General features: G+C 40.1%; 1 protein-coding gene across 11 annotated transcripts in view; it reads right to left on the bottom strand.

The window, feature by feature from the left end:
- The window catches only part of NUBPL (NUBP iron-sulfur cluster assembly factor, mitochondrial), a 275,614-nt gene that overhangs the window by 179,206 nt on the left and 69,213 nt on the right, over positions 1-27,195 (bottom strand). For 8 of the 11 annotated variants that reach the window (XM_074393327.1, XM_074393328.1, XM_010334957.3 and 5 more), the window contains one exon: positions 24,005-24,095. In XM_074393327.1, coding sequence (XP_074249428.1) covers positions 24,005-24,095 — 91 coding nt within the window. Of the gene's footprint in view, positions 1-15,542; positions 15,639-24,004; positions 24,096-27,195 lie in introns of those variants that run through there. The other 3 variants (XM_039469383.2, XM_074393334.1, XM_010334959.3) reach the window with 2 other exon arrangements.

The raw sequence follows: 27,195 nt of genomic DNA, 5'->3' as shown, positions 1-27,195 counted from the left end.
TGCTATAAAGAACTACCTAAGACTGGGTAATAAAGAAAAGAGGTTTAATGGACTGAGAGTTCTACAATGGCTAGGCAGGCCTTAGGAAGCTTACACTCATAACAGAAGGCTAAGTGGAAGCAAGGCACATCTTACATGGTGATAGAAAAGAGAGAAAGAGACAGGGGCTCAACTCACATAATGAGATCATGATAGTGATCATGAGGGAAACTGCCCCCATGATCCGATCAATTTCCATCAGGTCCTGCCCTCAACATGTGGGGCTTACAATTCAACTTGAGATTTTGGTGGGGACATTTGAGCCAAACAATATCATTCCACCTCCAGCCCCTCTCAAATCTCATGTCCTTCTCATCTTCCAAAACCAATCATGCCTTCCCAACAGTCCCCCAAAGTTTAACTTATTCCACCATTAACTCAAAAGTCCAAGTCCAGAGTTTCATCTGAGCCAAGGCAAGTCCCTTACATATATGAGTCTGTAAAATCAAAAACAAGTTAGCTACTTGCAAGATACACTGGGGTTACTGGCATTGCATAAATGATCTCATTCTAAATGAGAGAACTTGGCCAAAACAAAGGGGCTACAGGCCCCATACAAGTCCAAAATCCAGTAGGGCAGTCATTACATCTTAGAGCTCCAAAATAATCTCCTTTGACTCCCTGGCTCACATTCAGGACATGCTGACACAAGAGGTGGGCTCCCAAGGCCTTGGGCAGCCTCGCCTCTGTGGTTCTGTAGAGTACACACAGACCCTGTGGCTGATTTTATGAACTGGCATTAGTCACTATAGCTTTTCCAAGCACACAGTGCAAGCAACTGGTGGATCTACCATCCCGGGAGTCTAGAGGACAGTAGCTCTCTTCCCATAGCTCCACTAGGAAGTGCCCCAGTGGGGACTCTGTGTGGGGTCTCCAACCCCACATTTCCCCCTCTCCATTGCCCTAAAAGTAATGGCAACAAAAGCCAAAATAGACAAATGGTATCTAATTAAATTTAAGAGCTTCTTCACAGCAAAAGAAACTATCAATAGAGTGAAACAGCAACCAACAGAATGGGAAAAAATTTTTTTTGCATTCTACCCATCTGACAAAGGGCTAATATCCAGAATCTATAGAGAACTTAAACAAATTTACAAGAAAAAAACAAACAACTCCATCAAAAAGTGGGCAAAGGATATGAACAGACACTTTTCAAAAGAAGACATTTATACAGCCAACAAACATATGAAGAAAACCTCGTCATCACCGGTCACTAGAGAAAAACAAATCAAAACCACATTGAGATACCATCTTGTGCCAGTTAGAATGGCAGTCATTTAAAAATCTGGAGACAACAGATGCTGGAGAGGATGTGCAGAAATAGGAACACTTTTACACTGTTGGTAGGAGGGTAAACTAATTCAACAATTGTGGAAGACAGTGTGGCGATTCCTCAAGGATCTAGAAATAGAAATTCCATTTGACTCAGCAATGCCAGTACTCGGTATATACCCAAAGGATTATAAATCATTCTATTATAAAGACACATGCACATGTATGTTCATTGTGGCACTGTTTACAATAGCAAAGCTTGGAGCCAACCCAAATGCCCATCAATGATAGACTGGATAAAGAAAATGTAGCACATATACACCATGGAATACTATGTAGTCATAAAACAGGATGAGTTCATGTCCTTTGCAGGGACATGGATGAAACTGGAAACCATCATTCTCAGAAAACTGACACAGGAACAGAAAACTAAACACTACATGTTCTTACTCATAAGTGGGTGCTCAACAATGAGAACACATGGGCATAAGGAGGGGAACATCACACACTGGGGCTCGGGGGGTGGGGGACCAGGGGATAAATAGTAGAGGGCGGGGGTATTGGGGAGGGATAGCATTAGGAGAAATACCTAACGTGGATGACAGGGCAATGGATGCAGCAAACCACTACCATGACATGTGTATGCCTATGTAACAAACCTGCACGATCTGCATATATACTCCAGAACTTAAAGTATAATAAATAAATAAGACATTCTCCATGGGGGCTCTCCCCCTGCAGCAGACTTCTGTCTGATCATCCAGGCATTTCTATATATCCTCTGAAATCAAGGCAGAGCTTCCCAGAGCTGAACTCTTGTCTTCTGGGCACCCACAAGCTCAACACCATGTGGAAGCTGCCAAGGCTTGGAGGAATGGCCAGAGCTATACCTTGGCCCCTTTTAGCCACAGCTGGAGCTGGAGTGGCTGGGATGCAAAGTGCCATGTCCCAAAGCTGCAAAGAGCAGTGGGGTCCTAGGCATGGAACATGAAACCATCTTTCCCTCCTAGGCCTCAAGGCCTGTTATGGGAGGGGCTGCCATGAAGATCTCTGAAATGCCCTAGAGACATTCTCCCCATTGCCTTGCTGAGGAACATTTGGTTCCTCATTATTTGTGCAAATTTCTGCAGCCAGCTTGAATTTCTCCCCCAAAAATGAGTTTTGGTTTTCTACCACATGGTCAGGATACAAATTTTCCAAACTTTTATGCTCTGCTTCCCTTTAAACATAAGTTCCAGTTTCAGGCCATCTCTCTACAAATGCCTATGACTATATGCTTTCAGAAAACGCTAGGTCACATATGTATGCTTTGCTGCTTAGAAATTTCTTCTGCCAGATACCCTAAATCATCACTCTTAAGTTCAAAGTTTCATAGTTCCCTAGGGCAGGGGCAAAATGCCACCAGTCTCTTTGCTAAAGCATAGCGAGAGTGACATATACTCTAGTTCCCAAGAAGTTTCTCATCTCCATCTGAGACTGCCTCAGCCTAAATTTCATTGTGCACATCACTATCAGCATCTTGGTCAAAAACATTCAACAAGACTATAGGAAATTCTAAACTTTCCCATGTCTTCCTATCTTCTTCTGATCCCTCCAAACTTTTCCAACCTCTACTTGATACCCAGTTCCAAACTCACCTCCACATTTTAAGATTATCTTTATAGCAGTACCCCACTCTGCCAGTACCAATTTTCCATATTATTCCATTTCACACTCCTGTAAAGAACTACCTACTACTGGGTAATTCATTTTAAAAAAAGAGGTTTAAGGGCCGGGCGCGGTGGCTCACGCCTGTAATCCCAGCACTTTGGGAGGCCGAGGCGGGTGGATCACGAGGTCAAGAGATCGAGACCATCCTGGTCAACATGGTGAAACCCCGTTTTTACTAAAAATACAAAAAATTAGCTGGGCATGGTGGTGCGTGCCTGTAATCCCAGCTACTCAGGAGGCTGAGGCGGGAGAATTGCCTGAACCCAGGAGGCGGAGGTTGCGGTGAGCCGAGAACGCACCATTGCACTCCAGCCTGGGTAACAAGAGTGAAACTCTGTCTCAAAAAAAAAAAAAAAAAAAAAAAAGAGGTTTAATTGACTCACAGTTCTACATGGCAGTAGAGGCCCCAGAGAACTTACAATCATGGTGGAAGGCAAAGTGAAAGCAAGGCACGTCTTACATGGTGGCAGGAGAGAAAGGGAGAAGTGCCACACTTTTAAAACCCTCAGATCTTATGAGAACAGCATGAGAGAAATCACCCCTATAATCCAATCACCTCCCACCAAGTCCCTCCCTAAACACATGAGGATTACAATTCAAGATAAGATTCAGGTGGGGACACAGAGTCAAACCATATCACTACCCTCATTGTCAATCCTCAGCACCTTCTTACAACAGACTCCTGGCTTATCTAGTTTTCAAAGCTTAGCCCAAGAATCATCTCTCCGAAAAGAAAATCTCAAAGCTCCAGTTTCATTTAGTTGCCATCTCTAGGTTCACACACACACAAAAAAAACTTATATTTCTATTACCTCATGTACTGATACTTATAATCAATGGCTAGTACATCTACTACAAGTTCATAAAGAAGGACAAAATCTTATTTGACTTGATAACCAAATAACCAAGTACTGCTCATGCCTACTAACTACACAAAGACAGTCAGAAAGGTCTATTAGGTAAACAGAAATAATGTCTCCATTAATGCATCACTACCGACCCAAATGGAAATTTTAAAACTAGGTTTAAAATACACATAATTTTTTTTTAAGTTCCGGGGTACATGTGCAGATCTTGAAGGACTGTTACATAGGCATACACATGTCATGGTGGTCTGCTGCCTCCATTCCCCCATCACCTACATGAGGTATTTCTCCTAATGTTAGCCCTCCCCAATCTCCCTACTCCCTGCTAAACTTCCTCTGACCCTGCCCACCCCAAAAGACCCTCGTGTGTGATGTTCTGCTCCCTGTGCCCATGTGTTGTCATTTTTGAACACCCACTTATGACTGAGAACATGCAGTATTTGGTTTTCCATTCTTGTGTCAGTTTACTGAGAATGACGGTTTCCAGTTTCATCCATGTCCCTGCAAAGGCCATGAACTCATCTGTTTCTATGGCTATATAGTATTCCATGTATATGTGCCACATTTTCTCTATCCAGTCTATCATTGATATGCATTTGGGTTGGCTCCAAGCTTTGCTATGGTAAACAGTGCCACAATGAACATACACATGCATGTGTCTTTATAATAGAATGATTTATAATCCTTTGGGTATATACCCAGTACTGGCATTGCTGAGTCAAATGGAATTTCTATTTCCAGTTCCTTGAGATATCGTCACACTGTCTTCCACAATTGTTGAATTAATTTACCCTCCTACCAACAGTGTAAAAGTGTTTCTATTTCTGCACATCCTCTCCAGCATCTGTTGTCTCCAGATTTTTTAATGACTGTCATTCTAACTGGCACAAGATGGTATCTCAATGTGGTTTTGATTTTCATTTCTTTAGTGAAAAGTGATGATGAGGTTTTCTTCATATTTTCGTTGGTTATATAAATGTCTTCTTTTGAAAAGTGTCTGTTCATATCCTTTGCCCGCTTTTTGATGGGGTTGTTTGTTTTTTTCGTGTATATTTGTTGTAGTTCTTTACAGATTCTGGATATTAGCCCTTTGTCAGATGGGTAGCCTGCAAAAACTTGTTCCCATTCTGTTGGTTGGCAGTTCAATCTAATGATCGTTTCCTTTGCTGTGCAGAAGCTCTTAAGTTTAATTAAATCCCATCTGTCTACTTTGGCTTTTGTTGCCATTGCTTTTGGTGTTTTACTCATTTAGTCCTTGCCTATGCCTATGTCTTCAATGGTATTGCCTAGGTTTTCCTCTTGATTTTTATAGTTTTAGGTTAGGTTTAAATCTTTAATCCATCTGGAGTTAATTTTTGTATAAGATATAAGGAAGGCATCCAGTTTCAGCTTTCTGCACATGGCTAGCGAATATTCCCAACACCATTTAATAAACAAGGAATCCTTTCCTCATTGCTTGTTTTTGTCCATTTTGTTAAAGATGAGATGGCTGTAGATGTATAGCATTACTTCCAAGGCCTCTGTTCTGTTCCATTGGGCTACATCACTATTTTGGTACAAGTACCATGCTGTTTTGATTACTATAGCCTTGTAGTATAGTTTGAAGTCAGGTAGCATAATGTCTTCAGCTTTGTTCTTTTTGCTTAGAATTGTCTTGGGTATGTGGGCTCTTTTTGGTTCGATATGAAGTTTAAGGTGTTTTTTTCCAGTTCTGTGAAGAAGGTCAATGGTAGTTTGATGGGAATAACATTAAATCTATAAATTACTTTGGGCAGTATGGCCATTTTCACAATATTGATTCTTCCTAACCACGAGCATGGAATGTTTTTCCATCTGTTTTTGTTCTCTCATTTCCTTGAGCAATGGTTTGTAGTTCTCCTTGAAGAGGTCCTTCACATCCTTTGTTAGTTGTATTCCTAGGTATTTTATTCTCTTTGTAGCAACTGTGAATGGGAGTTTGCTCATTATTTGCCTGTTATTGGTGTATAGGAATGCTTGTGATTTTTGCACATTGATTTTGTATCCTGAAACTTTGCTGAAGTTGCTTATCATCTTAAGGAGATTTTGGGCTGAGACAATGGTGTCTTCTAAATATAAAATCTTTTAAATATGCAAATAGAGACAATTTTACTTCCTCTTTTTCTAATTGAATATCCTTTATTTCTTTTTCTTGCCTGATTGCTCTGGCTAGAACCTCCAATATTATGTTGAATGGGAATGGTGAGAGATGGCACCCTTGTCTTGTGCCAGATTTCAAAGGGAATGCTTCCAATTTTTGTCCATTCAGTATGATATTGGCTGTGGGTTTGTCATAAATAGCTTTTGTTATTTTGAGATATGTTCCATCAATACCCAGTTTATTAAGAATTTTTAGCATAAAGGGCTGTTGAATTTTCTTGAAGGCCTTCTCTGCATCTATTGAAAATCATGTGGTTTTTGTCTTTGGTTCTGTTTATGTGATGAACAACCAGCTAGTATCAAAATGGCAGGATCAAATTCACACATAACAATATTAACCTTAAATGTAGACAGGCTAAATGTCCCAATCAAAAGATACAGACTGGCAAATTGGATAAAAAGTCAAAACCAATCAGTGTGCTGTATTTGAGAGACCCATCTCATGTGCAAAGACACACACAGACTCAAAATAAAGGGATGGAGGAAGATTTACCAAGCAAATGGAGAGCAAAAAATAGCAGGAGTTGCAATCCTAGTCTCTGATAAAACAGACTATAAACCAACAAAGATCAAAAGAGACAAAGAAAGGCATTACATAATAGTAAAAGGATCAATGCAATGAGAAGAGCTAACTATCCTAAATATATATACACCCAATACAGGAGCAACCAGATACATAAAGCAAGTTCTTAATGACCTACAAAGAGACTTAGACTCCCACACAATAATAGTGGGAGACTTCAACACTCCACTCTCAGTATTAGACAGATCAATGAGACAGAAAATTAACAAAGACATCCAGGACTTGAACGCAGGTCTGGACCAAGCAGACCTAACAGACATCTACAGAACTCTCCACCCCAAATCCACAGAATATACATTCTTCTCAGCACCACATCACACCTACTCTAAAATTGACCACATAATCGGAAGTAAATCACTCCTCAGCAAATGCAAAAGAATGAAATCAAAACAAGCAGTCTCTCAGACCACAGTGCAATCAAATTAGAACTCAGGATTAAGAAACTCACTCAAAACTGCGCAACTACATGGAAAATTAACAACCTGCTCCTGAATGACTACGGGATAATGAAATGAAGGCAAAAATAAAGATGTTCTTTGAAACCAATGAGAAGGAAGACACAAGATACCAAAATCTCTGGGACACATTTAAAGCAGTGTGTGGAGGGAAATTTATAACACTAAATGCCCATATGAGAAGCAATGCAAGATCTAAAATCAACACCCTATCGTCAAAATTAAAAGAGCTAGAGGAGAAAGATCAAACAAATTCAAAAGCTAGCAGAAGACAAGAAATAATTGAGATCAGAGCAGAATTGAAGGAGATAAAAAAACCCTTCAAAAATCAATAAATCTAGGAGTTGGTTTTTGAAATGACCAACAAAATAGATAGACCATTAGCCAGACTAATGAAAAAGAAAAGAGAGACAAATTGAATAGATGCAATAAAAAGTGATAAAGGGGATATCACCACCAATTCCACAGAAATGCAAACTACCATCAGATATTACTACAAACAATTCTATGCACATTAGCCAGTAAATCTAGAAGTGAATAAATTCCTGAACAATTACACTCTCCCAAGACTAAACCAGAAAGAAGTTGAATCCCTGAACAGACCAGTAACAAGGTCTGAAGTAGAGGCAGCAATTAATAGCCTACCAAGCAAAAGAAGTCCAGGTACAAACGTGTTCACAGCCGAATTCTACCAGATGTACAAAGAGGAACTTGTACCATTCCTTCTTATATTATTCCGAACAATACAAAAAGAGAGAATCCTCCCTAACTCATTTTATGAGACCAACATCATCCTGATACCAAAACCTAGTAGAGATACAACTAAAAAAGAAAATTTGAGGCCAATATCCATAACGAACATCAATGCAAAAATCTACAATAAAATACTGGCAAACCAAATACAACAGCACATTAAAAAGCTTATCCATTACGATCAAGTAGGCTTCATCCCAGGGATGCAAGGCTGGTTCAACATATGCAAATCTATAAATACGCATAATTTTTAAGAGCAACCATTTTTGTTTCAAGCCAGTGCTAGTTAAGTTACCAGCAAAAAAATGAAAAAGATGTTTTAGTTAAATATAGATATGTATGTGAGTATGTGTATGTGTGTATATTCACCATCAAGTGAAATAATCATATGGTTTTAGTCCTTCATTCTGTTCATACACTGCATCACATTAATGGATTTGCATGTGCTGAACTTGCATCCCAGGGGAAAATCTCACTTGGTAATGATGAATGGTCTTTCTAACATATTGTTGAATTTGGTTTCCCAGTATTTTGTTGAGGATGTATGCATCAATATTCATCAGAGAAGATGACCTGGAGTTTTCTTTATTTGATGTATCTTTCTCTGGCTTTACAGTGTAATACTGGCCTCACAGAATGAGTTTGTCAATATTCCTTCCTCTTTTGTTTTTTGGCACAGTTTGAGTAGGATTGGTATTGGTTCTTTAAATGTATGGTAGAATTCAGCAGTAAAGCCACTGGGTCCTGGACTTTTTATTACAGTGTTGAATCTTGCTACTTGCTACTGGTCTATTCAGGTTTTGAATTTCTTCCTAATTCAATCTTGGTAGGTTGTATATATGAATTTATCAATTTCTTCTAGAGTTTCCAATTTATTGGCATATAATTACTCATAGTAGCCACTAATGGTCCTTTGAATTTCTGCAGTATCAATTATAATATCTCCATTTTTATTTCTGATTTCATTTATTTTTAATCTTCTTTCTTTTTTTCTTAGGTAGTCTGGTAAAAGGTTTGTCAATTTTGTCTATCTTTTTAAAAAGCAACTTGTTGGTCAGGCACAGTGGCTCATGCCTGGAATCCCAGCACTTTGGGAGGCCAAGGTGAGCAGATCATGAGGTCAGGAGATCAAGACCATCCTGGCCATGGTAAAATCCCATCTCTACTAAAATATAAAAAATTAGCCAGGCATGGTGGCTGGCACGTGCTTGTAGTCCCACCTACTCAGGAGGCTGAGGCAGAGGAATCACTTGAATCCAAGAGACGGAGGTTGCAGTGAGCCGAGATCATGCCACTGCACTCCAGCCTGGTGAAAGACCAAGACTCTGTCTCAAAAGAAAAGAAAAGAAAAGAAAAGAAAAGAAAAGAAAAGAAAAGAAAAGAGAAAGGAAGGAAGGAAGGAAGGAAGGAAGGAAGGAAGGAAGGAAGGAAGGAAGGAAGGAAGGAAGGAAGGAAGGAAGGAAGGAAGGAAGGAACTTCTTGTTTCATTGATCTTCTGTATTGTTGCCTTCATTTTAATTTCATTTATTTTATTTCTGCTCTAATCTTTATTATTTCTTTTCTTCTACTAATTTTGGGTTTAGTTTGCTCTTGCTTTTCCAGTTCTTTAAGACACATCATTAGATTGTTTATTTAAAATTTTACCTCTTTTTGATATAGGAACTCATAGCTATTAACTACCCTCTGGCGACAGCTTTTGTTGTGTCCCACAGGTTTTGGTATGTTATATTTCTGTTATCATTTTTTCAAGAAATCTTTCAATTTCCTTCTTAATTTCTTCATTGCCCCACCAGTCATTCAGAAGTATACTGTTTAATTTCCACGTATTTGTGCAGTTTTCAAAATTCTTGTTACTGATTTCTAGTTTTATTCCATTGTGGTCAGAGAAGACGTTTGATATTATTTCCATTTTTTGAATGTTTTAAGACTTGTTTTGTGACTTAACATGTGGCATATCCTTAAGAATGATGAATGCGCTGAGGAAAAGAATGTGTATTCTGCATTCATTGGATGAAATGCTCTGTAAATATCTATTAGATCCATTATGTCTATAGTGCAGATAAAGTTGGATGTTTCTTTGATTTTCTGTCTGGAAGATTTGTCCAATGCTGCAAGTGGGGTAATGATGTCTCCAGGTATTATTATATTGAGTCTTATCTCTTTCTTTAGCTCTAATAATACTTGCTTTACATATCCGAGTGCTCCAGTGTTGGGTGCATATATATTTAAAATAGTTACATTCTCTTGCTGAATTGACACCTTTATCATTATATAGTGACCTTTTTTGTCTCTTCTTTTAGGTTTTTGTCTTAAAATCTATTATGTCTAATGTAACTCCTGCTCTTTTTCAGTTTCCATTGGCATGGAATATCTTTTACATCCCTTTATCTTCAGTCTATGTGTGTCTTTATAAGGGAAATGTATTTCTTGTAGGCTACAAATCAATGGGTCTTGTTTCTTTTTTTTTTTTTTATCTATTCAGCCACTCCATCTTTTGATTGGAGAGTTCAGTCCATTTACATTCAGTGTTATTACTAAGAAGTAAGGACTTACTCCTGCCATATTGTTACTTGTTTCCTGGTTGTTTTGTGGTGTTTTCTTCTTTCCTTCTTCCCTTCCTTAAGTGAAGCTGATTTTCTCTAGAGATATAATTTAGTTTCTTGCTTTTTATTTGCTGTGTATTCATTGAATATTTTTTGGTTTGAGGTTACCATGAGGCTTGCAATTCTATCTTATAACTCAGGGGTCCCCAACCCACAGGTCACAAACCAGTACCAGCCCATGATCTGTTAGGAACTGGGCCGCACAGCAGGAGATGAGCAGCAGGCAAAGGAGTTTTACTGCCTGAGCTCCGCCTCCTGTCAGATCAGTGGCAGCATTAGATTCTAAGTCTTTCTACTTAGGATCAGAGTAGATATGCACATCATAGTTACAATGTTATAATATTCTTTTTTTTTCAATATGTACTTACTATTATGAGTGAGTTTTATAGCTTCAGGTGATTGCTTACTGCACATTAATGTCCTTTTGTCTTTCTTTTTCTTTTTTTTTTTTTTTGTTTTTTTTTTCAGTCTCACTCTGTCACCCAGGCTGGAGTGTCATGGCATGATCTCAGCTCACTGCAACCTCCGCCTCCTGGGTTAAAATGAGTCTCCTAACTCAGTCTCCCAAGTAGCTGGGACTACAGGCACATGCCACCACACCTTGTTAATTTTTGTATGTTTAGTAGAGACAGGGTTTCACCATGTTGGCTAGGCTGGGCTTGAACTCCTGACCTCGTGATCCACCTGCCTCAGGCTCCCAAAGTGCTGAGATTACAGGCATGAGCCAAAACGCTCAGGCTATGTCCTTTTCTTTCTGATGACATATTCCCTTTAACATCTCCTGTAGTTCAAGTCTGATGTTAAAAATCTCTCAGCTTTTGTTTGTCTGGGAGAGTCTTTATTTCTTCTTGTGGCTTGAAAGATATTTTCACCAGATATACTATTTTAGGATAAAAGTGTTTTCCTTCAGCACTTTAAATATGTCATGCCATTCTCTCTTGGCCTGTAAGGTTTCCAATGAAAAGTCTCCTGCCAGAGGTATTGCATGTTATTTACTTCTTTTCTCTGGCTGCTTTTAGGATTGTTTCTTTATCCTTAATCTTTGGGAGTTTCATTATTAAATGCCTTGAGGTAGTTTTGTTTTCTCTTCTCTTCTCTTCTCCTCTTTTCTTCTCTTCTCTTTTCTTTTGAGACAGAGTCTCACTCTGTCATCCAGGCTGGAGTGCAGTAGCATGATCTCAGCTCACTGCAACCTCCGACACCTTGGTTCAAGTGATTCTTCTGCCTCAGCCTCCCAAGTAGCTAAGATTACAAGCACACACCACCAAGCCCAGCTGATTTTTATATTTTTAGTAGAGATGGGGTTTCACCATGTTGGCCAGGATCATCTTGATCTCCTGACCTTGTGATCCACCCAATTCAGCCTCCATGCTGAGATTACAAGGATGAGCTACCATGTCCAGCCACCTGGAGGTATTTTCTTTGGGTTCAATCTGTTTCATGTTTTATAACCTTACTGTACTTTTGTACTGTACTTTCTCCAGGTTTGGGAAGTGATCTGTTACTATCCTTTGAATGAACTTTCTACCTCTAGTTCTTTCTCTTCCACCTCTTTAAGGCCAATAACCCTTAGACTTACCCTTTTGAGGCTATTTCCTAGATACTGTTGTTGTGCTTCATTTTTTTAAATTCTTTTTTATATTGTCTCTTCTGACTATATATTTTCAAATAACCTGTCTTCAAGCTCACTAATTCTTCTGTTTGATCAATTCTGCTAATAAAAGACTCTGATGCATTCTTCAGCATGCCAACTGAATTTTTCAGCTCAAGAATTTCAGCTTGAATCTTTTTAATTATTTCAATCTCTCTGTTAAATTTATCTAATAGAATTCTGAATTTTTTCTATGTGTTATCTTGACTTTCTTTGAGTTTCCTCAACACAGCTATTTTGAATTCTTTGCCTGAAAGGTCGCATACCAGGACTGGTCCCTGGTGTATTATTTTTAGTTCTTTTGGTGAGGTCATGCTTTCCTAGACCATGTTGATGCTAGTTTTTAGGTGTCTGTGCATTGAAGAGCTAAATGTTTATTGCAGTCTTCACTGTCTGGGCTTGTTTATACCCATCCTTCTTGAGTAGGCTTTCCAGATATTCAGAAGGACTTGGGAATTGTGACCTAAGCTATATCTGCATTAGGGAGCATCCCAAACTCAGTAATACTGTGGTTCTTACAGACTTTAGAGGTACTGCCTTGATGGTCTTGGACAAGGTCTGGGAGAATTCTCTGAATTAGGCAGAGACTCTTGTTTGCTTCCCTTACTTCTTTCTCCCAAACAGAGTCTTCCTCTCTTTCTCCCTCTCTCTCTCCCTCTTTCTCTCCCTCTTTCTCTCCTTCTCTCTCTCCTTCTCTCTCTCTCTCTCTCTCTCTCTCTCTCTCTCTCTCTCTCTCTCTCTCTCCCCCCCTCTCTCTCTCTGTTCTGAGCCACCTAAACCTAGGGGTGGAGTGACAAAAGCACCCCTGTGACCATGACAACTATGACTCTGCTGGGTCAGACCTGGAGCCAACACAGCTCTGGGTCTTGCCCAAGGCCTGCTATAACTACTCCCCGGCTACTGCCTGTTCACTCAAGGCCTTCAGACTCTACAATCAGTAGGTGACAAGGCAAACCATGCCAGTGTCCTTCCCTTTGGGCTGGTGAGTTCCCTTAGGCCCTGGATGGGTCCAGAGGTGCTGTCTGGGAGTCAGGAACTAGAGTCAAAAACCTCAGAAGTCTACCTGATGTTCTACTGTACTACAGCTAAGCTTGCATGCAAACCACAAGATGCAGTCCCTCCCACTCTCCCCTCCTCTTTCCAAAGGCAGGGAGCCTCACCTCATAGCCACTGCCACCACAGGCCACAGGGATTACTGCCAGACCACAACCAACATTCCCTTAAGACCCAAGGGCTCTTCAGTCACCTTGAGGTGAATCCTGACTGGCCTAGAATTCATCCTTCAGGGCAGTGGGCTTCCTTCTGGCCCATGGCAGGTCCAGAAATGCCATCCAAGAGTCAACTCCTGGAAGTGGGGACCACAAGAGCCTGCTTGGTGCTCTACCCCTCTATCGCCAAGCTGGTACCTAAGGTGCAAGATGAAGTCCCCTTTACTTTTCCCTTTGTTTTTTTTTTTCCAAGCATATGGAATTTTGCATTTTTTTCAACATAGTTGAGAATGTGCTGAGTCTCACCTAAAGCCAGCAAGTCTCAGAGGCTCACCCAAGGCCCTCAATGTAGTACCAAGGCCCTCAATAAGATAGTTCTTTAGACCAGTGTGATAACAGACTAATACACTTGCCATCATATCCTAATATCAGTCAATAGGGGCAGGACTCACTGAAAGAGCTATCTATCTTATGGAAGAGGCAAGCTTCCCACCCTCATCCCTATGCATCAAAAGACTGGTTATTCAGGGCCCAAGGGCTCTTCAATTAGCAGGCGCTAATTGAATGCCAGCAGTGGGTCCTTCCCTTCAAGGCAGCAGTTCCCTTCTGGCCTAGGGTGTATCTAGAAATGTCATCTAAGAGCTAGGGCCTGGATCGGGGGTCTGATGCTCTGATAAATACTCTATCCGGCTGTGGCTGAGCTGGTAACCAAGATGCAAAACAAAGTCCTCCCCACTCGTCCCTCTCCTCTCCTCAAGCAGAAGGAAGAGGTCTCTTTTAGATCCATGAGCTGTGCAGTTTGGGGTAAAGGGAGGGGTGATGCCAGCACTACCTTAGTCACCTCAGCCGGTGCCTCAGTAGTTCTTGTGCCCCCAGCCCACTGTCTCTGGCCCAGTTCTGCCCTAGAACTCACCTAAGAGTTGCAGTCCTTGTGACCTAGACTGCCTTTCAAGTTTACTTAGATACCCAGAGCACTTTAGCCCACAGTAGTGACATTTGCAGGAGCTCCAGTTCCAACTATTGGGATCAGCAATTCCCCTCTGGCTAGAGCTGGTTTAAATGCTCCCTCCATGGACAGGCATCAACTAAGTCTGGTCTGGTTTTTCTTTCTGCTCTAACAAGACAACACTGTGTTCAATGCCTCACAATTGCTGTGCGCTCCCTCCCTCAGCACACAGAAATACTCTCCACAACATGCTGCCAGCACCAGGTGGGTGGGGTAGGTGACACATCGGCAATTCAGGATTGTCCTTTCCACCTCTTCAGCACATCTTTCATAGATGCATAATTAAAACCAGATACTATGAGGGCTCGCTGGATTTTTCACTCTCATAAAGGTGTTTTTATGTATAGATGGTTGTTAAATTGGTGTCTTTGTGGGTACAGACAATCAGTGGTGCCTTCTATTCCAACACCTTATTCCACCTTGTGAAGGCAACTTTGAAACTGGATTTCTAAATATTATTCTAATATTGAGGCATGCCCTCCCTTGAGAAATGAAATTGTAAAATGTTTTAGTTTACTAGATTAGGGGAATCATTCTATATTCTCTTAAGAATTCAAACTTTAGGAAGAATTCTGTACTTTCTTGGTTCCTTGCTGATATGATTTGGCTCTGTGTCGCCACCCAAATTTCATGTCAAATTGTAATTAATCCCCAGATGTTGGGGGAGTGGCCTGGAGGGAAGTGATTGAGTCGTGGAAGCAAACATCCCCCTTGCTGTTCTCATGATAGAGTTCTCACAAGATGTGGTTGTTTGATAAGTGAGTGGTGCTTCCCTCTTCTCTCTCTCTTCCCTGCCACCATGTGAATAAAGTCTTTGCTTCCACTATCCTTTCACCATGATTATAAGTTTCCTGAGGCTGCCCCAGCCACGCAAAACTGTGAGTCAATTAAACCTCTTTTCTTAATAAACTACTCAGTCTCAGATAGTTCTTTAGACCAGTGTGATAACAGACTAATACACTTGCCATCACATCCTAATATCAGTCAATAGGGGCAGGACTCATTGAAAGAGCTATCTATCTTATGGAAGAGCCAAGCTTCCCACCCTCATCCCTATGCATCAAAAGCCCCACATACACCACTCTAGACCATCTTTGTCTCACTTGTCTCTCATCCCAGCCACCACTATGGCTACCAGCTCTACATGGTCTCTCAACTGAACAGAGGGGACTACATGACAGCGCCTTGCCTCAGGCCTATATATTATGTGTCTCTCACCTCTTATCAAAAGCTTCCATGTTGACACCAAAGTTTGGGATATCACCAGGCATCATGGGACCTTGCTGGGCACTCACACATACAGTTGACCCTCCGTGTCCATGAGTGTTACATCCATGGATTCAACCAACTGCAGATGGAAAGTACTCAAAAGAATAAAAAAAGGATTGATCTATACTGAACATGTACAGACTTTTTTCTTGTCATTATTACCTAAACAATACAGTATAACCACTATACACACAGCATTGTATTAGGTATTATAAGTAATCTAGAAGTGATTTAAACTACATAGGAGGATGTGCATATGTTATATGCAAATACTGTACCATTTTATGTATGGAACTTGAACATCCAGGGATTTTGGTATCCAAGGAGGATCCTGGAACCAATCTCCCATAGATACCAAGGGACAATTATGCACAACTTGGAAATGTAGGCAAGTTAGTATCTCTGGAGGTATGCCTTTGGCTAATGGAAGAAGGACACCATTAGATAAGTCTTTCCTTCTTCTCTCCAACAGACTATTTCATGTATAGGACCTGGAGATTATATAGCCCCATACAGTTAGGTGATCTGTGACATTTAGCGACAGCCACTTTGGTGACACATCTTTATATTGGCTCTCCCTCCTTTCCTTCTTCACTATAGTTTCTTACTCCCTACTAAATTAGTAGTACAAGGGCTCTGTTTTCTGGGGAAGCCAGCTTAAGCCACTCTACCCGTCAAAAGAAGTTTGTAGTTTTATATTGCAAGAGAGATTCCCAGAGCTCATTAAACTGCAAGCTCCTATTTCTGCGTTCTTTTCCTTAATTGAAAGACCTTGGAGGCAGAAGAATAAAATCAAAACTTTACTGCTTCCCCACTCACTACTTCGCCTAACCTATTACAAACATCAATCTTCATAATAAATAGTCTCAAATGAGGTCTTTGTATTAGTGTCCATACACCATTTCAGGTTGACGATGAGGATGGTCTGAGGAAAGAATCATGGTGTACACTGACCTATCCCAGAGCTGCGATTCTGAACAGTGACCCTTTCATGATGGCTCAAATTCAAGCCCCAAAGGACTCCACCTCTTATAAGTAAGTAGAGCAATGCTGAACATCTCAAAGCTAAAAAACAAGACTGGCACTGTCTTATCATACTGAAACAATCTGAGAAATCATGTCATCCATATAGCATAATTCCCCGAAGTCAAATTATTAATTATATAGATTTTTTTTCTTTCTTCCTTTTATTTTTAAGAATGGGTGGGGGGAGCAGTACAAGACAGCCACTCAGATATGTCACGAAGATTAAACACTAATATAATGTCTTAAAACTGCCTTTATTATTCAGGAAAAGAAATATGTTTGCAAATTAAGTTACCTAATATAACAAAGCAAAAAAGTAATTATGCAGCTAACATAACATAAATTTAGTAGGAGTAAACTATTTATTCAACTAAGAATTATTGTACATATACTGTATACTGAGTATTAAGGAAACAAACCAAGCAAAAAAAGGCTCTGCTATATGGACATTGTATAGTTTAGTTAGTGGCATAAAAAAATTAAACAGATAATAACACAAAAATTCCATTTTTACAATCATGGTATGAAGACTGAGGACTCAGAAAAAGCCTCATGAAAGAAGAAACTTTAAAACTGAGATCTCTTGTGGGGGACTGAGGACAGTAGAGGTGGAAGGCATTCCAGGTAGAGAAAATAAAATATGTGAAGATCCTGAGACAGCACAGAGGTTGACATCTTACATAAACAGGCCACTGTGACTGGTGTTCATGGCAAGCTTATTGGAATGGACGCTATAGAAGGAGGCAGTAAAAGGGATCAAATTATGCAGGGCTTTGTAATTTCTTTTTTTTTTTTTTTTTTTTTTTTTTTTGAGACGGAGTTTCGCTCTTGGTACCCAGGCTGGAGTGCAATGGCGCGATCTCGGCTCACCGCAACCTCCGCCTCCTGGGTTCAGGCAATTCTCCTGCCTCAGCCTCCTGAGTAGCTTGGATTACAGGCATATGCCACCATGCCCAGCTACTTTTTTGTATTTTTAGTAGAGACGGGGTTTCACCGTGTTGACCAGGATGGTCTCGATCTCTTGACCTTGTGATCCACCCGCCTCGGCCTCCGAAAGTGCTGGGATTACAGGCTTGAGCCACCGCACCTGGCCAGGGCTTTGTAATTTCAATCATGTTACACAGTAATACTGGTAACTATAACATTAACAATTTTTAATTTTATCACTTTTCATGAGATAAAAAGGGATAATACAATTTTATTATAATTGCTAAGCTAGTTAAGTTTCTTTCTTTTTTTCGTCTCGCTCTGCTGCCCAGGTTGGCGTTGAGTGACATGATCTTGGCTCACTGCAACCTCCACCTCTCGGGTTCAAGAGATTCTCCTGCCTCAACCTCCCAAGTAGCTAGGACTACCAGTGCACACCACCACACCCAGGTAATTTTTTTTTATTTTTTTTATTTTTTATTTTTTGCATTTTTAGTAGAGATGGGGTTTCACTGTGTTGCCCAGGCTAGTCTTGAACTCCTGAGTTCAGGCAATCCGCCCATCTCAGCCTCCCAAAGTGCTAGGATTACAGGAGTAAGCCCCCATGCCCACTGGCTAGTTAAGTTTCTAAACTGAAACTTAGAGGTTAATAGTCAAGTTTCCTAATGAAATATCACCATTCTCTTTTCTTCCAGTTCTGTAATGATTGCCTTTTAAAGAACAAGATAGAGTGATATCAGCAAGACGGCTGACTAGAAGCCCCTGGCACTCATCCTCATAACGACAGCCAGAACAACAAAGAAATAACTACATTTGGATACACCACCTCCACAACCCTATCCCCTCAACCAGGATCAGCTGGGAATCAGGAGGAATTTTTGCCCTATAGTGAAGAGGTAACCAAGAATATCCCACTAACCCCCATCAAAACCCTGGACACCTACAGACCTCACCACTGTGGTCTCCTGCAGTCCTCAGAGGCATTAAGCCCAGCTGAGGGAGCCTCCTGCAGTCCACGTATCTGTGATACTCCAAAGAGGAGCCAACAGTATGCCCTGCCCTCTGTGGCTCATGAGACTACTGTACTAGCCATCTTAAAACTGCAAGTATTTGGTGAGTGTCCCCAGAACCACCCTAACCTGGTGGACTAAGACCCACAAGTCATGCAGCAAATAGCTCTTACACCCTTTGGAACCTCCATGCTTTGGATAGGAATGTGATCTTACACGTTAACAACTTCAGCAACAACCCTAGATCTCTTCTCTGGAAGGAAACAACAGAGTGACTTCAGGAATGACTAGAGTTCACTCTCATTCTTTAAGCACTTAAATTACCTTTAAGAAATCTCAGTGCTGGGCCAGGTATGGTGGCTCACCCCTGTAACTGCAGCACTTTAGGAGGCCAAAGCAGGAGGACTGCTTGAGTCCAGGAGTTCAAGATGAGCCTGGGCAACATAGCAAGACCCCATCTCTACAAAAAATTTAAAATTAGCCAGCATGGTGGCACATGACTGTAGTCTTGGGAGGCTGAGGTGGGAGAATAGCTCGAGCCCAGAGTTTTAGGTTCCAGTGAGCTATAATGGCACCAATGTACTCCAGCGTAGGCAACAGAGTGCTACGGTCTCAAAAAAAAAAAAAGAAGAAGAAGGAATCTTAGGTCTTTCTTCATAGTTTTTATCAGAGATTATAAAAAATCATTTGCCCCAGCTGATTTTCCACACTTCTGTCTTATAAGCCTGCATACACATTCATTCCTAAACCTGAGAAAAGGTTACTAACTTTAAACAAATAGAGCAGAAAACCCTGCCATGAGTGTAAAATTACTATCCCACAATAGAAAAGACAAGTGGATCCTACTCAAAATCTCTAATAAGCACTGTGTCATCCTTCATAAAATACTTGACATATCAATTTTAGTAAACCTTCTCCACAGGTCTTAAAATGTTCCTACTTTATTAGCTCAGTGCATTTAAAGACTCTTAAGTAAAACTACGTTGTAATAAATTCACCAGTATTCTGAAAGTGATTTTTCATTTAAAAAGCTATGAAACAAAGCAGATATTTCTACTTATAGGAGTCACTTTAGAAAACTTAGTGAAAATCCTGAACATCGTCACAAAAAGAATATTGCTTTGGTGAAATGCAGCAACACGCGTCTTGTGCAATGACCATTTAATATTCATTTGCCATTTCAACTAAAAACCTTAAATAATTTCTAGGACTATAATTTGGCTATATGATAATATTAAATTTGAATGTGACATTATTTAGAAAGTTAAAATGAAGGAAAAAAGTGGTATTTGTTCTCTTTTAAGAAAAGGTTATATTCATGCTTAGATGCTACTTTCTCCACAGACACTTAGGTTTTATTCTAAATCCCACTAGCTTCCCAAAGTAACCAGTCATCTTCAGTCATTATAATGTCAGTTTGTTGATGTTTCTGCATAATGTCCTTTCCACAAACGGGCTAAATTTTCCAATACCATGATTTTGCATAACATAGAAAAATCACCATTGTCATTTTAAGCTGACAGAAACATTCTCAGCCTGAGAAACCCAAAACTATTATAAACTTAAAATCTTCTTTAATTACTCTTTTAAAATAGAACAGAAAATTTCTCTTGGTAATGAAGGCTAAAATGTCTTAATTGCAAAAAAGTACTGTTTTTCTACAATTCCCCCCACCCTCCCAAAAAAAGGAATGAATAGAATGTGGATAAATGTTTGATCTGCCAACCCTAACACATCGTTTTAAAATGAACACACTGTCAAAAACTACATTGTCATACAGCTATTTAAATCATAAAGAGAAAGGCAGTTCTGAGGTCCCACTGCTTGCAAGGCTGTCCAGCTTAGTCTAAAAACAGAGGAACACCATAAAGGTGAGATTCAGTTTACTGGTCTATATCCCCAAAACCTGAACTGCTGAAAACAAGTCTTTCATAGTTTTTCTTTATTGTTAATTAGGTAATTTTGTATTGCATTGTTTTCTATAATAGAGAGTAGAACAGGATAAATTAACATGATAAAATGTAGAAATGTCAAAATGACACCAATTAGTAGAATGGTGGAAGGTTTTTTAAGATTCAAAAGTAATTTATAAGTTGGGTTTTAAAGATTCCACATTCTTTTATGTGAACGCTTTAATCATCCAGTTTATTTCTTGGAGGACTTAAGATTAGCTTGTCAACAAGTGGGTTTTGTTTTTTTTTTTCAGCCTTTCCAAGATTTCCAGTACCTCATCTTTGCCAGAAAGCCTATTTACTGGCAGCCAATTTGCAAACATCAAATTTAAGATTACAGCTTCAGTAAAACAAGAAGAAAGAAATTAAAGTTCACTTCAAGTAGTTATGTTGGCATATATACCAAGCAGACTACTTAAGAAAAGAATGACACCAAGGGCTCCATTTTGCCATTCCTCATGTTCTGCATGTATTTGTTTTCATATTACTTTAATCAAGAGACAAATTATAATGAATCTATAATTTAAAGTACACAAATCTCATTACTCCTTCTTGGCTCATGTCATATATTTGCAAACTAAGAATGTGTTCCACTAAAAAAGTTAAGAAAACAGAAACTAAAATAACTTTTTAAGTTTATGTTTCACGAAACAAGAAAATAATTAAGTGGGTTCTTGCAATATACTACTGCTAGGGTCAATTTTAACATCACTGAAATCTTTAAGTTTTCTTCAAAATGTTAGGGAGAATGTTTACTGTCTCATACAGTTATGCAAATTGGCTCCAACAACTAAACCACAAAGCACCTTAAATGATATAAACAATGCCAAATTAACTTTTAATGATAACAAAATTATACTTCTATTACCTACAGAGATGATCCAATAAATACCCAGTAGTAAATATAGTCATTTTGTCTAGAACAATGGAAAATAGAAAGCCCATTAAGAAGCAAAAAAATTATTCAATGTTATAATTACAAATCAATAAACCAATTTCCCATAAAACCATTCTTTTTTTTTTTTTTGAGACAGAGTCTCACTCTGTCACCAGGCTCTAGGTTGGAGTGCAGTGGCACAATCTTGGCTCACTGCAACCTCCGCCTCCCGGGTTCAAGCAATTCTCCTGCCTCAGCCTCCCAAGTAGCTGGGACTACAGGCACATGCCACCACGCCCAGCTAATTTTTGTATTTTTAGTAGAGACGGGGTTTCACCATGTTGGCCAGGATGGTCTCGATCTCTTGACCTCGTGATCCACCCACCTTGGCCTCCCAAAGTGCTGGGATTACAGGCTTGAGCCACCATGCCCAGCCCATAAAACCATTCTTTTAAAAAATTAACAGTTTTTCCAATTCCTTTTTTGTTTACTTGCTTTTTTTTTTTTTTTTTTTTTTTTGTGAGACAGGATCTTGCTTTGTAGTCCAGGCTGGAGTACAGTGGTGCAGTCATGGCTCACTGCAGCCTTGACTTCCTGGGCTTAAGTGATCCTCTTTCCACAGCCCCCAGAGTAGCAGGGGATACAGGCGTGAGCCACCATGCTCAGCTAATTTTTTTATTTTTGTCTTAGTATGTTGCCCAGGCTGGTCTTGAATTCCTCGGCTCAAGCAATCCTCCCACCTCAGTCTCCCAAAGTGCTGGGATTACAGCCATGTGAACCACCAAGCCAAGCCAATTCATTTTTTGATAATAACATTTCCTTGTTTTTAAAGCTTTTGATACTTTATGCTTAAAATCCAGTAACAAGAGCAGTAAATATTAAAGAGGTATTAAAAAATTACTTCTTTCTAGTAAAGAGGCTGGGGAAAGAAAATAATGTTTTGGGAGCTTTTATAACACTTTAAAACAAATCTGACCGAGAAATCTGACTAGGAAAATAATTTTCATCTCTTCTAAACACAAATATATTTTCAATTCAAATAAGCCCATATGTCCACACATTTAATGTAAAGAGACAATAATGATGTTCTATCATTTTTGATCACTTATTATCTGCCAGGAACTCTGCTAAATGCATTACATTTATATTAATCCTCACAATAGTTATAACTATTTTACATATGGGGGTCTGAGGCACAAAGAGATTAAACAATTTACTCAAGCCATAGTACATGGATGGAGCTGAGACTCAAACCCAGATGCCTAGTACCTTGTCTGATTTCTTTTTACATATATACTTTTTTTATTTTATTAAAATTCAGTACTCATGTTCACAGAAACCTCTCTAGTAGTGAATTATAGAAATGATTCCTGAAAGTATAGTCTTCCATATCTGCTTTCTGAATCAATATACAGCAGGTCCTCCAATAAAACTGTTTTCTTTCAACATCATTTTGTTGTAACATTAATGAAGAAAACAAATCAATTTCCATCCATGGCCACAGTCTTCTGTGGAGTTTGCATGCTCTCCCCAGGTCTGCATGGGTATTCCTTGGGCTCTCTGGTTTCTTTCCACAAGCCAAAGCTATGCACATTAGATGAATTGCCATGTCTATATGGTCCCAGTCTGAACGAATGTGGGTGTGTGAGTACACCTTGCAATGGAATGGCCTCCTGTCCAGGGTTGATTCCTGCCTTGTGCCTTAAGCTGCCAGGATAGCTCCAGCCACCCCCAACCCTGAACCAGAATCAGTGGGTTGGAAAATGAATAGATACAAATGATTGCCAAATAAAAATTAGTGGGCCAGGTGTGGTGGCTCACACCTGTAAGTCCAGCACTTTGGGAGACCAAAGTGGATGGATCACTTGAGGTCAGGAGTTCCAGACCAACCTGACCAACACGGTGAAACCCCGTCTCTACTAAAAATACAAAAATTAGCTGGATGTGGTGGTGTGCACCCATACTCCCAGGTACTCGCAAGGCTGAGGCAGGAGAATCACCTGAACCCAGGAGGCAGAGGTTGCAGTGAGCCAAGATCATACCACTGTACTCTAGCCTGGGCAGCAGAGTGAGACTCTCTCTCAAAAAAAAAAAAAGTAGTAAGGTATATGATAATCATACAAATGCACAATAAATGATGCAGTAAGAAAGGGCTCAATGATCTGCCATATTGGTTACTGCTGAACTGCGTAGTGGTAGGAGATTCTCCTTACAAATTTCACTTTGCAGACACCTATTCCTCAATTTAACTCACCACCATTATGACTGCTTTCACTAAAAATTGCGTAAATAATTATCTTATTTTTATTAATCTTTCTTAAATGTATTTGTATCCCACATTTATTTCATTGTTTAATATTAGAAGTGTTTTGAGTCTTTATTCAGAAGTTTGGTGAAGTTTTTGCGACCAGAAATATGCCATAGGAACTTAACTCTTACTTACATCAATTAACTTACCGATTTCATGTAAAGTCACAGTTTCCAAGAATCTACTAACTTAAGTGAGGACTTATACTACATTGTGTATAAAATATTCATTGTATCTGGCAAATGTCTGACACCCAGTAAGTACTAAATAAAAGTGCAACTGTTAATAATATTTATCTCTTCTTTACTCACTCTGTGATAATTCCGGATTTCCTTTCAGATTCATCATCTTTGGAATTGAAGGTCCATACACATCCACATCTAGCAAACCAATGGCCTTGGACTGTAAATAAATAAATAAATAAAAATAAAAAGCAAAACAAAAACACTTTATCATAAGATTGTTCCCACTCTTCTCAAAGATGAAGTATATAGCAACAGTAACCTGAGTATAGAAAATAAAACTGGCAAAATATTCCAAATCATAACCTAAACTTTCAAAGCAACAGTTAAATAAAAGAGCATAAATTGCTTAGAGTCTTTACTGATTTACTAGTATCATCTAGATAACTGACTAGAGAAACCTACCCTATATGCTTTACATACTGTAGTTCAGGTCTCCCAAATAGTCTCAAGCAGACTAAGACCTTTTAGATCTGAACATGAGTTTGAGAACAAATTACATGCAAACAATTTCAAAATAATGATTTGTGATGGCAAGCAAAACCCCAGAAAGACAAAGCATTAACTTTTGGAATGCCTGTCTAACACACCAAAGAAGACAAAATTAAAAAAAGATCAAAGGAAGCAAGGCTATAAAAAAGCACATGAGAAATTCTGATGCAGATCTGGGATAAATGAGATAGAAGCGCCAATAAGGATACTGGCACACCTAACATAGAGACAACCTCTTATATGCAAGTCACAATTAAATACTCAATGTTAGAGGATTCAGAAACAACTAAAACTGTTTTCTTTGATGATGCTGAAGGACAGGATGCCCTGTCTGGTCTATTCGCTGGCTGTCAATTAATCAGCAGCTTAGCCAAGGAAAGGAAAACAAAATTCACTGTTCAGAAATATGTCTCTTTTTTTCTTCTTCCCCTCTCTTCTTTCTCTTTTGATAGATGAAATAAATCTGTTATTGGTTTTGTTCATCTACAAGTAAACAGTAACACAGTATGTCTTAGAGTTATGTTTCGTCAAGTCTTACAACTTCTCTGCTACTCTTCTCATATCCTGGCAGAATAAAACTCTTAACTCCTCAACAAAATTTTTTGAAAAACTGAAGCAATCGCTCATCTTCCATGTTACTTATCTATTTCTAGACAAAAAGAAAATTACTTTTTAAATTTTGTTATCTGGTTCCGATGAATATACAAAATAAGATAAATCTAACATTTGTGTTCCCAACTTTATGCTGACTAAAACTACAGTTTAAATATATATATATATATATATATATATATATATATATATGTGTGTGTAATCCTAGAATTTTGGGAGGACAAGATGAGTGGATCACAAGGTCAAGAAACAAAACCATCCTGGCCAACATAGTGAAACCCTGACTCTATGAAAATACAGAAATTGGCTGAGCATGATGGCACGTGCCTATAGTCCCAGCTACTCGGGAAGCTGAGGCAGGAGCATTGCTTGAACCCAGGAGGTGGAGGCTGCAGTGAGCCGAGATTGCGCCACTGAACTCCAGCCTGGCATCTGGCGACACAGCGAGACTCTGTCTCAAAAAAAAAAAAAAATATTTTTATATATATGTGTGTGTGTGTGTGTGTGTGTGTGTGTGTGTGTGTGTGTGTATGTACGTATATACGTGTGTGTGTCTGTGTCTGTGTGTGTGTGTGTAATATCTCTTCTGTGTCTCTCGGTGTCCTCAGAGGAATAAATGAAATTAATATATGTCTCCATGAAAATCTCAGCTTTATATAAAATAAAGGAAAAAATAGGAAGGATACTTGATTTTTAATAGAATGGTGGTATATAAAATTTAAGTTTAGAGGAATGCTGGGAAGATGGCCGACTGAGAACAGCTCAGGACTTCAGCTCCCAGTGAAAGTGCAGAGGGTGAGTGGACGCCGCAATTTCAGACGAATTTTTATTGCCCACAGACCAGGAGATACCCAGGCAGAGGGGTCACCAGCGCCACTGTTCTGGCCGGTGTGGCTGTTTTGGCCCCCGCGGGGCTGATTTGGCCCTCGCAGCTGCTTTGACCATGCCCTGTTGCGGCGGTTCTCCGTACAAAAGCCACTGGTCTGGGAGCCCTCTTAGCTGGCAAGCCCTGAGACGACAGAGTTGCCCATTCATCTGAAATAGCGAGCCAGGCCAGGAGATTCCTAGGCAAAAAAACCACTAGGAGCCGGCGCAGCTGTTTGAGCTGACTCAGTGAGTCGCAGCACGGGAGATCCTGGTGCCTTTTCAACAAGCGACTGGAACGCTGGGTGGTTCAACTTAAAAAATTAAAAAAAGACTCTGAGTCAGGGAGCCAGGTGATCAGGCTCGGTTGGTCCCACCCCACCACCCCCAACAACAACAACAACGAAAACAAAAACAGTAATTGGAAACGCTCTGGGTTGAGCGTTTCAAAGCAAGCACAGCTGAACCCGGGACGGTGGGGCTCTGTGGGGGAGGGGCGTCTGCCATCATTGAGACTCTACACCAATACAGAGGCAGGCCGCTGTTGCTGAGGCAACCCGCCGTTGCTGAGGCAACCTGCCACAACAGAGAGAGTCCGCCATAACAGAGGCGGGGCCACCGTTGCCAAGACAGTTCTAACTACACCCATATAAACAGGACTGCAGGGAAGAGCACAGGGCAGCTGGGCGGAGCCCACAGCAGCTCAGCAAAGCCTCTGCAGGCAGACAGTGGCTAGGTGGGCTGCTACCTGGGCGGGGCAGACCGGAAAGAAAAATCAAAAAGGGCAGTAGCACAACGGAAACTCATAAAGCCCTAACTCCCCGGGACACAGCACCTGGGAACAAAAAGCGGTGTATGAGTTCAGCTGCAGCAGACCTAAACGTACCTGCCCAGCAGCTCTGAATGAACAACGGAGCTCACAGCTCAGGACTTAAGCCCCAATAAAAGATAGACTGTCTCCTCAAGTAGCTCCCTGACCCCTATAGATCCAAAGAGTCACCTCATAAAGGAGAGAACAGACTGACAGTTGGCGAGCATCCTTCTGGGACAAAGATAGCAGGAGAGGAAACGGGTAGCAACCCTTACTGTTCTGCAGCTGCTGCAGGTGATCCCCAGGCAAGTGGGGTCTGGAGAGGACCTCAGCAGTCCTACAGCAGAGGGGCCAAACTGTTAGAAGGAAACCTTAAAAAAAATAAAAAAAGAAGTAACTTCAGCATCCATGAACTAGAAGCTCACTCAGAGACCCAATCTGAAAGACAGTAACTACAAAGACAACAGGTGGATAAACCCAC

This window comes from Saimiri boliviensis, chromosome 2 (genome assembly GCF_048565385.1).
Source record: "Saimiri boliviensis isolate mSaiBol1 chromosome 2, mSaiBol1.pri, whole genome shotgun sequence".
In the NCBI taxonomy this organism is placed as follows: Eukaryota; Metazoa; Chordata; class Mammalia; order Primates; family Cebidae; genus Saimiri; species Saimiri boliviensis.
The sequence above is the reverse complement of the archived record's forward strand: the minus strand, read 5'-3'. Positions and strand labels throughout refer to the sequence as shown.